This window comes from Orussus abietinus, unplaced genomic scaffold, assembly GCF_000612105.2.
Source record: "Orussus abietinus isolate OABI.00-Male unplaced genomic scaffold, Oabi_2.0 scaffold6, whole genome shotgun sequence".
Classification (NCBI taxonomy): Eukaryota; Metazoa; Arthropoda; class Insecta; order Hymenoptera; family Orussidae; genus Orussus; species Orussus abietinus.
This window is the reverse complement of record NW_019396002.1, coordinates 495,969-507,302: the sequence shown is the minus strand read 5'-3', so window position 1 is coordinate 507,302 and position 11,334 is coordinate 495,969. Positions and strand designations below refer to the sequence as shown.

Below are 11,334 nucleotides of genomic sequence, written 5' to 3'. Positions count from 1 at the left end.
TTATTACTAGGTAATAGTTGGCACGATTAGTGGGGTGTTTTTATTTTTTTAAGGCTTTTCGAAATTGAGGAGGTTTAGATTCGGTTAGATAGTCTCTTCTTGGGAGTATTGGTTGGAGTTGAGGATAATCTGGGGATTGTAGTCAATTGGGATTTCGTTGTGGGAGGGTAATTACTCGTTTAATTTTTTAATTTTTGTTTTTTTAGAAAATGGAGTGGAACAATGTTTACTGCTGGAGGAATGCCAGGAGATGCAGGGCAGTACCATGGTGCGACGAGCCCCGTTTCGGGTCTATCGTTGAACCCGCTGGGGAACCGTTCACTCTGTAGGGCCAACGCTGAAACCTGAGATTTCATCACCGGGTCAGTAAGGGTACGCAAGAATGTAAATAATAAGTCCGTAGGGCGGCGCAGCAGACAAAGTTGAGGTAACAGCGCGGAAGAGGAGAAAATCGACGGTAAACAGGGGTATCCTTATGTACCGACGTCCTCGGGTAAGAAATAAACATCCATCGTGGAAAAGAATATTAGACTTTCCGCCTTTGATCTTCCAGGTCCCCTCGTTTCACGGATTTTGCCACGGAGGATCATCGAGAGCGAAGGGAAGTCCAACCAAAACAATGGCAGCCGATCGTCGCATCGCGATGAAGACGCAAATGCATCACGAGCAACCACGAATGGATAATTTCCTTGATCAAGTACAAACAGTACTCCATATACTGATTACTAACAATCGAGATCTAGATTTAGGAGTTAAAGGAACTTCCTAGCATAGCTGATAACCCCTGAAAAGAGAGTTACGGAAACGCCGCTAAACCTTCTCCTCCCTCCACCGGCAACGGCCAGTGAAGCGAAGTGACACGGCAGGCCGGAAGTCGCGGTAGCCGGCCGCTGTGTCGCCATCGGAGCGACCGAGAGCGAGGGAGAAAGAGGAAGACAGGGACAGGAGACGAGCGAGAGGGCGAGGATGGATGCCGGGAAAAATACGAGGACAGGTTGCGAGTGCACCTGTAGGGTGCCGCCTTTGCGACGGCACTGACGACGATCTTACATCGGAGGGGGTTCGGGCGGCGGGGGAGTCCCCGGCGGGCGAGGGGCCGGCGGAGAGAGAGGGCACAGTGGCCGCGCGGCGAGGGGAGGACTCGGAACTAGCGGGGGGCAGGGACGTGCGGTCGGTGCACCCCGCCACAGGCCGGGGGCACTTCGAGAGATCGAGTCTCGCTCTCTCGGCGGCAGCCGCCGACGCCCAGCCGACTTCACGCTGGGAAAACATTCGGAGCTCCTGGTCCATCTTCGGCACAACGACGCGAGGGAAATAGGAAGTCTTGTGAAGAGATGCCGAACGAAGATCGCGAAACTTTCAGGTTGCCGCTCGATTCGAGGTTAGGAATGGGTAGACCACGTACATTGTCATGCGATCGTTTAATAAAAAGATTGAGTTCTTGTGTGTTTTTGATTATCCCGATGTGAAGGAAAAATGATTACTGGATGGATCAACCAGGGATTAGTTTATTAATTAGGATATTTTGGTAGAGACCGTTTATGAGGGATGTAATTGATGTGTGGTACTGCGGTACATACAAGCTCGGGTGAGAAACCGAAAAGCTCGGAGGAGCAAGAATGTAGCGGATCCTTTTCGCCGTGACTCCGGGGACTTCGGATTAATGGAGTCCCCTTCGTTCTCCTTTCCTTCCGATTCGTTATTCCGACCAGGTACGGCAATTTGAGGGGCACGCGAAACTCGAAGAGGACCACGAGGAGGAGGAACCGTGCATTCCTGCGTCGGGGGCCACGCGTTCACGCGATACCAAAGACAAGATCTTTCAAATAAATGAAAAAGATATTCGCATACGCGCACGGAAGGCACAGGAGAGAGGGACGGGTTTTTTTGCAAGAAATTGCTTTTGAAAATCAATTTTTACCCAAGTTTAATTTCGCGGTGGATGAAATCGCTCTTGAGTACGAGAGTAAATATTTTTCTTCCTCTCGGTGGTTTATTTTCTTCCCCACGATTAGTTTTTTCGCCCAGGTATGGCAATTTGGAGAATGGAGGGGGGCACGCGAAATTTGAAGAGGACCATGAACAGGAAGGACTCTGCATTCCAGCGCAACGTTCGGGACCTGAAATACTTCTTTTCTACCGAGACGCAACTCCGAGCAAAACGCTGAAGAGCTGTAAAACAGGAAGAACAATGGAAAATATGAAAAGTATCTTTTAAAAATCCTCAAGTTACGAAGCTTCGAAGAAAACAAAAGAACTCCATAAATTTCTCTCCGTGGATTTTGCTTTCAACAAAATTACGGGTGATATTCTTAGTTTCTGGATACCATGAAAATCCAGGAAATCAGAAACTCTTGAAAGGAAAATTCATCCCGATGGGGCAGTTTCGGACGAATTGTGAATCGCATAAGAATCGGGAGACGCCAAGAAGAGGGCTCCGCATTCCTGCTGGTTGCCGAATTCCTCTTTTCGCCTCGGGACATTAACAGGAACAGCCCGAGGAAGAATTCCGGCAAAATCACGGTAAGAGACGGAGAAATTCTCGGAGGATTCTCGTGGGGATTCTCCTCCTCGTGCCGAGGACACGGCGATGCTCCGAGGGGCCCTATTATCTCCACGGCCGTGATAAGGGACCCTCCTAAATAAACCCGACGCCTCGCCAAGACAGGAAGACTCTTTTCCCCTAATGCGAGGAGATCTCTACCTGCCGCCCAGCCGGATTAAATCCTCGAAAGGAACTCGAACAAGAGAGACGACATTCCGATTCCCTTCAAACTACTGCAAACTGGACTCCGTACCTCCTACCTAAATGTTCCTCCACTCAAAGAAATAAACCACACCGAACATCATACAAATTGCAGAAGTCTTATTAGACCGAAGAATAAATTCCCTCGGTTTTCATCGTAACTTGACGTAATTAAATCTACGGGAATTTATTCCTCAACCTGATAAATGAAGTTCAAACGATTAAGCATCAATGAATCATCCCTCGGTAATGGTTAAATTCCTCAAAGAAATATCTTTATCATGAGTTTATTCGCGAAAAGTGTGAAGCTTGTAATTCAAAAGGGCTTCGTTTGAGTTCTTTTTTTTTAGATGTTTCGGGACGCGGGGGTCAAAAGAATCGGCCAAAAAACGAAGTCTACCCGGGGATAAGGGAAAACGATCGGCCGGCTTAGGGGCACGGGTTCTCGTGCGGTGTGCAACCGGCGTGGACGTTCGTTTTGTTCACTGAACTAGTTCCCTCCCGTCTCGCGTCGCGAGGCCGTTCTCCTGGTCGGCACGAAGAGCGCCTTTGGGCACCGACGTCACGAACGGGCCCAACACCGGGGCCCTACTCTGGGCCCCACCACCTCCACCGCCCCCACCTCGGGCCACGAGCGGCCCCGGAGAACCCGGGGAACCTGGAGAACTTGGAGAACGCATACCTACACGACGCGTAATGAGAACGTACCGACGCGGCCTGAACCACCGTCTACTGTCGGCCGGATTCTGCCTCGGTTACATTTTACGCATCCTCTCTTGCAGAGATTCTAGAGCTTTCGGGCGGAATGCAATATATCGGGCGAGGTGTATACAGGGTGTAACAGAATTCGTGCCCACGACGCTCGTTATCCATGTTAAAATGGAGTCGCAAAACCTCTAGAATAATTCCGCATGGTCTCCAATAATTGGAAACCACTGGACAACTTAGCGGGAAATGATCCCCGTATTCCAGGAATTTAAAGTCATTCCTGGAATCGAAGCGCCTGGTTTGCCTTTTTTCTTTTAAATAATCAGAGGGATATTATGCAACGTGGGAAAAAAAAGAATTGTATGGGACTTTTTCACTCCATTTTTAATTAGGATAGCGGGGATTTTGGTACGCCCTGTGTTGGTATGTGTAACTTGCGGAGTAGAGGAAAGATCGAATTTCTTTTTGCAGGAATGGAGAGAAGTATGGGGGAGCTTTTTTGTAAGTTCGAATGACTTCGGCTCTAGATAAATCCTAGTCTATCCTAGATCTCTAAGCATCTACTTTTGACTGTCATGGATGCGAAGTGACTTCTCGTGAGCATGTGACTTGATAATTTTATTCTAAACACAGAGTCTTCTTACTGGCTTCCCCGATCGTCTAACAGTCCTCAGAACTGTTAAAAGTCCCCAGATGAAGTTTCACCTCCAGCTGAATAAAATATAGTTCCCCTGGGGAGTTATAACGCGAGATGTCAATCGAAAGTGCAATTTTCAGACGTTGGGGTTTGCTCTTTAATGGTTACTTGGGCTTCGGTGTTACTCCATTTGGGGATCTCTAGTAGCCATTTTGGTACCTATTACGGAACGACTTTGTACCAGTTTCACTTTTACAGATCCACCTAAGACCCGCAAAATCGCTCTCACACAAGTTCACGCCCCTAAAAGCCTCAAAACAGGCAGCTAGTTGTTTCCTAGTGACTTTTCCGCTACGATACATGATTATAGTGACTTCAGCACATACATCGATTACATCGATTCCGCATGATTCCGGACATTATTCGATTTTGGATTTCACCATTTTATCCGTTTCTCTTTAAAATTCCTTTAAACCCTCTCTCGCTCCTTCCACTTCCAAGAGTTCCACGCCATCCGAGAATGGCACTCGAAAAAACTGCGAGGAAGAATGGAGGGTGAAACGGAGAGGTTTTTCTTTCTTTAATTTATTTTTTTTTTTCTTCAAAATTTGAGCTGAATTCGCAAGGAAACGCGGAATTTTCTTGCGACAGGTGGAGGTGGACCACCCTAATTCTACACCTTTTGGAAAGCTTCTTCCCCTCGAGGTTTCCTTTTCCAAAAAGCGACTCTTCGGGGAGACCCAGCTCTTCCGATTAGGTATTCGATTTCTTTTTCCTTTTTCCTTTTTTCTTCGTTAAGGACGCGTTAATCTCTTCTTTTCAAAAATTCGTTAAGACGTCTCGCTTCGTCATGCGCAATTCCAACGTGGACAACATTACAGCTAAACGTAACAACGTAGAAAGCCGAAATCTTAGAAATACGTCGAGGTGAGGACAGGTTCGGGAAGCTCGGCCCAGGAATTTCGAAAAAGCCCCTGAGACCTCGGAACGGCCTGTCGCTCGTGTAAACGGAGCGCGACTTATTAGTTTTATCTTTTTTCTTTTCTCTCTTTTGATTCTCGTCGCAGGTCCCATGCTGCTTACTTCCTAAATCGAGGCCCAGGCGTGTCCCCGTGGACTCTTTGTGCGCGGTCGACGTTTGGAAAAGTGGAAAATCCCTAGTTTCGTTAGAACTGACGAGGACCTCGGCCGATCGATTCTCAGCATCTCAATCGAAATCTAGGTGTGCTCGGCGCCGTCGAGCTGCGAGATTTATTTCCCGTATAATATGCCCCGCCTATCTGAAAGAAGCATACGTCTGGGAATATAATAATTCCTTGTTCTTGGAGGACCCCAGGAAATCCAAGATGGCGGCGCGTCAGGACGCGGAGGCGCGAAAGGGGAAATCTCGCAACGTCGGCGGCCTTTTCGAATGTGACTGGGGGGATGATTGATTGCGGCAATCGCCATTAAATAACTGGTATTAAAGTCTTTATTATTATCTCAGATTTTTGAGCGGATGACTTGGTATCTTCTTATCTCATCTCTCTCTCTGTCTCTGTCTCCTTCGATTTCGTGTGAGCTTTCGGCGATTTGGGCCACCGAGGGAGAACCACCAGGAAGGGAGGTTTTTAGGGGAACACGGGGAGGGAAGGAAAAGAAGAAGACACGAGACGAGAGAGATCGCTCCGACTTTCGGCTCGCAATCCGATTTTATAACTCGTGATTATAATATTCTCTTTTATCTGTCGGTTTTTATAAACGTCGCCGCCCCGGCGAAACGCGGGGCATAGAAATTCGAAATTCTAAATTCCCCCAACAATTATACGGCCACCCCGGAAAAAAGTCCCCACGCACGCCATTTTCTCACGCACACACGGCCTCATGCAGAAACACTCTCGACACGCCTAATTAATAACCGTAATTAGTAGTAGTTGCAATGGGAGTAGTGTGTTACCTAACGATTAATCCCCGCTTGCCGTCTCCTGGACTCGTTCGATAACAATAACTTTATAGACGCACTTTTAACACGTTATCTTTACTTTACACGTCGGCCGATCTCGGGCCGTTTCCACTTTGCAGGGTATTAAAATTAAGCCGAGCCCATTTAAAATATTAAAAGTTGAACGGGATCAATAGAGATCGGTTTTGGACTCGCCTGGTGTGCGGGGGAATTTCGCTTCGGTCAAATTTTTCAAATTTTCCCGCCAGTGGGAGCGGCTCGAGCGGCCCTTGTTCTCGTATTTATGTTTACATGCTTTTTCTCGTAAATCATAGTTCCTCGAGTGACCCAAGCCTAACTTAAGTGCTTAACAAGCACACTCAAATGTACAAACCGACCGACTTAATGTAACCTCGAGATAAGACAGAGATAAAAAAAAGAAACTCGAGAGCCGTCAGATAAATCGTGAAATTAATCCACGGGCTGCGAAATTTATAATTAAGGTCACTCGCGAGTTTGTTTTAAAATAAGGGGCCTTAAATATCATTTTAAGCGATTTCCAAACGCAACTTAGGTGCTTAACGAGTACTCGACTAAAGTGACGTCGAGATCCCTTAAATCCTCGATTTCTTTTTTTTCCCAAGTCGTAATATTCTTTAAAAATTAATTTACTCTCACGAAAGAGTTAAGCGATTATTAAGTCGTAACGAAATGTAGCTAAGTGTAACTTAGGAACTTAAGTTCCTTCTGGCGGATTCGAAAGTTGGACCTTCGGAATTAAGAGATCTCGACTTGGAACTTACGTCGCGAGCTTAAGACTAGCTTACGACGATACTTAAACGAAGGGCTTAAATCCAAGGTACGCAAGACACGAGAAGAGAGAGGACTTAAGGGGAAATAATTACGAATTAATCTCGCCCCTGCGAAAGGGCGAGGCAGGTCGACCGTAAACGACGATAATTGATAATAATGCCCGATAACAATGGTACACTGATACAAGAAACTCCAAGTAACGTTAATTAGCTTACGATTCGGGATAAAGTGCCGCCGAAGTATCGGGAAATCGGCGGAGGATTCGTTTTTTCGTTTTCCAGGTTTTCCTTCCAAGGGCGCAGCTCGATGACTTGCGTCGCACTTCACATAGTTAAAGTTAACTTTGCATTTGTCAGCCTATCTTGATCCATCGATCGATCGAGTATTCCAGTGCTGCCAACCACCTAAAATCAATTTCAAATTATTAGAATCCCTACCTCACCTAATTAAAGCCTAAAAAGGGAGCGAAAAGAGATTCTCAGGAAATCCAATATGGCGTCCTCCGAGACGCTTCTGCAGAATTAAACCCATCTTGAGATTGAACATCTGAAGACGTTCCTCGGATCTCATAAATCCTAATAATAATAAAAATATTCATTTCTGATTCCGTTTAACAGATTCGTAGAGGAGTTCCTAGGTGTAGGTGGTAACTAGAGCAAAATGTACAAGGATGGCGAAAATTGGAGGCGAGCCAGAAATGGTCAATGGCTTCGCTTCCCTTTAAATGGAACGACCCGCGATGTAGGTAACAGCCCGATGAGTAGAAAGCCAGAAAGGTGGAGGATATAAAATTGAACGAAACTATGAAATATTAAAATGGCCAGAAGAGACCTCTTCTTCTCCATCTCCGACTCGGTGGCGAAGGTGTACGCCCTCTGGGTAGGATCCTGAGGCTGCAGCTCGAAGGCATGTTTCCTGCCCCCAGCTCCTGGGGCACTCCCATGAACCCTGTAACCATGAAGACAGGCTACGCCGAAGGCACGTTCCGCGTTAACGTCGTCGTAGAAGTAAAGGGCCGCGTCCTTCAGGACGCAATATCTCCTGGACCAGCCCATGGAGGAGGATTTCCTGGCGTGGTGATCCTGTTGCTTGCTGAGGTACCCGAAACAGTCGGGTCGCTGGACTGCCGAGGGTGGCATCAGTTGGGTCCTCAGGGTGGAGTCCAGCCAAGTGTCGGACTGAAAACCCCAGGAAAATTATAATCAACCACCGAAAAGGCAAGAAAAAGTGTCTGCTTAAACTTATTAATCGCTCATCCTTCCCTTTTCGAGGGGAACTCGCTATTCCGAGAGAAACGCGAGCGGTACCAAAATGGCCGCCGAGGAGCTCACCTGATCGTTCCTTTCCACAGCCTCCCTGATGACGGCGCTCCATCTGGCAGCTGCCTCTTCCGAATCTGCTGCCAGGTGGTGGGTCGGTGCTCCAGTTTTGGATATGGTGAAGCTGTGAGGTCTCACTTCCGGTGTGGGGTCCACGACGTACTTCAGGAGCATCACCGCGCCCACTGGTTGGGAGTCCTGCAAGCGATTACTGATTTTACCACCGCAAGATTTAAAATACCCCGGTAAATTAAAAAAAATTTCCTATCACTTCCAATATTAAATATTAAATGTTAAGTAAATTCCATGGTTTCAATTCAGACATCAGGAACATACTGCATCGGTATTCTTGTGAGTATACCACGAAATTCAATCGTTGAACATTAGAACATGTATCCAAATATCGTTCCTAATGTGAAATTATATAGTAAAAAATGGTTAATTAATTTCCAGCCACCAAATCAGTTGTCAGGAACGTACTGCGTCAGTCTTGTAGTAGTAAAGGCAGTTGTCCCGCCGAAGGGCGAACCACCTTCTGACCCATTTGTCAGAAGTGGAGGAGACGGCGGCTTTCCTCCACAAATACCCGGAGAAGAGAGGAGCATCCGCGATGTCCTCCCTGGGACCAGGTCTGGAGAGCCTGGGAGCCAGGACGTTGCAGGTCCTGGCGACCTCCAGCTCCAAAATGTCGGTACCAGAATGGGCCAGTCGCACCACTTCGGAGTGAGTCGCGTCCATGACGCCTCTTCCATTGACCGACATGATGATGTCTCCAACTTCTAATCCGGAACTCTCTGCCGGGGTGTCCGGTTCAATAGCGGAAACCACCACCGGTTTGGATCCATGGATCCGGAAACCGAACTCCCCGCCGACCTCCCTCCTCACCACCACCCTCTTGTCGCTTTCTGTAAAATAGATCATTCAGGATTACTCAAAAGAAATCATTTCATCGCCGCAGCACGTGGCTGGAATAGTTAAAAAGTGAAAAAAAAATTGAAAAACTGATGAAATAACTCGCGAAAGGAGAACAGATTGGAAAATGGCGGCGGGTTTCTGACGGCCATTGTGGCCCCGGCTTTAACTGAAGTGAATGGATGGATGTTCCCACGTTTTACGTAGATTGCACGTTTCCAACCACGTGCTTCGTCTAGTTATGCCAATGACTTTTGGCCAGTGTCCTATTCTCGCGAGACATCTCCCGATGTATTTTTGACCCGGATTTTCTCCGGCGCGGATTGAGATCCGCGGTGATAAAGTCCGATTTACCGGTGATAAATGTTCAAGTCTAATGGGTCAAGTCGAAGGGGTGAGTAAGGTAATAATAGAAGTATCGTTTTGGTTATTGGAGGAGGTGGAGAAGAGAACTACCGGGTACTCCTAGTCTGTTAAGGGCCTGGCCTTCCCTGCACCAGACCCTTAACATGCTCTTCATCAGATCTTCCAGGGCCAACTTCAAGGACGCGTCCTTTCCAGGGCCCTCTGGACATCTTCCCGAATTGCAGACCATCCTGGACCAGGAATCCTCGTAAATGCTTGGTGAGTGCCTGGCGAACGCTTTCCGATAAGCTATCTTTGAAAATCGCTGACGAGCGTTTGCGACTTCAGGAACCTCTGGTGAACTTGCACGAAGTGCAAATGATTTCCGGGGAACACTGGATAACCTCTTCAGGAAGTTTCTTGGAGATCGATCGGCAACCGTTGCCGAAGATCAACGGACCACTTTGGAAACCGGTGGAGAAGTACTCGAAGAGATCGCCGAAGAACACTCTGGGACTCCAAGGGCGTTGCCTCGTCGCTTCGAAGCTTTCGCAAGCCCTGAAGCCACTTCTTGGAGAACGTTTGCCTCGAAGAGTGCCCTATCCGTCGCCGCGGATCGAAAACCACAATGGAAACTAGCGGATTGAGCCGCGAAAAGGCAACCGAAGAACACTCGCGGGTTCAAAAACCGCAGCCTCGTCTCTCCAAAGCTTTCTGCCTTGAAGACTTCCCGGCGAACGTTTGCGGAGGACTTGGGGAACACGTGGAGAACAGCCTGCACCTCCTCCTGGGTAAAAGGAAGCTCATGAGCACTCGCGATGTTTTCGGGGAACCGTTCCCAGACACCCGGAAGACCGGCAGCCCGCAAAAGGAGCCCGAAGAGGGCAACGAAGAGCCGGCCAAGAGACGCGCGAAAAAGGAAGAAACCCAGCTGGGGGGAGCTTCTTCTTGGTCGGGAGCTTTCAGGCAATGGCCTCGAGGAATGCGCCCCGACGCCCTGACCCACTGACTGTAGCCAAAAGCTCCTCTTCGGGGTCCCTCCGATGTCCTCCCTCCTCGTTCTCTCCCTTCGACCTCCTCTGGTTCTCCTTCTCTCGAGCAGGGAGCATCCCTACTCTCGACCTCACCGGCGTCGCGACGCCGGATTATTCTTAGAGGCAGATATTACGCGAAGGCTAATTCGGGATTCGGGAAGAACACGTAGCCGGCCAGCGATTCCGTGTATTTCGGACGATTTCTTCCCTTTGCCTTGGTTTTTCGGGCACATTCGTTACGTTATACTCTCTCCCTCTGGGATAAAACGTAAGGCTGTATTTATAGGCTTACGTAATTCCTAAGCCATTCAGAAACTGGCGGATGCAAATGGCGGTCCATTATTTCGGGGCTTAGGACGTCGGCGAAGTCGAAGGTTGCGAGGACGTGGAAAAAGTGGAACGAGATTCGTCCGAGGTGGCTTCGGAGTGGAGGGATAAATCGAGATGGAGAGACTCTCGATCTGGACTCCTCGATCGAGCAGGCCGGCTGGTGGTCAGTGGATGGACCCCGAATGCCGTCAGACATGCACGAAAATAAACTGGAAATTAGAGGGGCAGGTTAGGGGAATGGTATGCACGTGAAGTTGGCTCTTCTATAACTGCCCTAGGTCCAGGGACCCTAATCCGGAGTTAATACGAATTTTTTTCTTCCCCACACAAGTAGATCCGCACGAAAAGTTTCGCATTATCGCTAAATGGTCCTCATGAAAAATTGTTGCGAGGTCGTTTTCGAAAATCATATTGGCAACATCATGCGAAAGTTGATCATACGAACTGGAAAAAAAAAAATCGAAAAATTAAGGTCGACTCTTGAACACCCCTTCGAGATCAGTGGTGAGAAAAATCGAACCTGGTCTCGTACTCTTGGTCTTGATCGTTTAAATTTATACCGTTCGCAC

At 48.1% G+C, this 11,334-nt stretch overlaps 1 protein-coding gene across 1 annotated transcript; it reads right to left on the bottom strand.

Annotated features, from left to right (window-relative positions):
* Positions 1–4,885: 4,885 nt before the first annotated feature.
* On the bottom strand, positions 4,886–9,758 carry LOC105704431 (gamma-2-syntrophin). The gene is made up of 5 exons (XM_023434257.1): positions 9,513–9,758; positions 8,625–9,049; positions 8,157–8,342; positions 7,657–8,003; positions 4,886–7,229 (listed from the first exon to the last, which is right to left on the bottom strand). The coding sequence occupies exons 1-5, from the start codon at positions 9,649–9,651 to the stop codon at positions 7,178–7,180; spliced, it is 1,149 nt and encodes a 382-aa protein (XP_023290025.1). The 5' UTR covers positions 9,652–9,758; the 3' UTR covers positions 4,886–7,177.
* Positions 9,759–11,334: the final 1,576 nt, after the last annotated feature.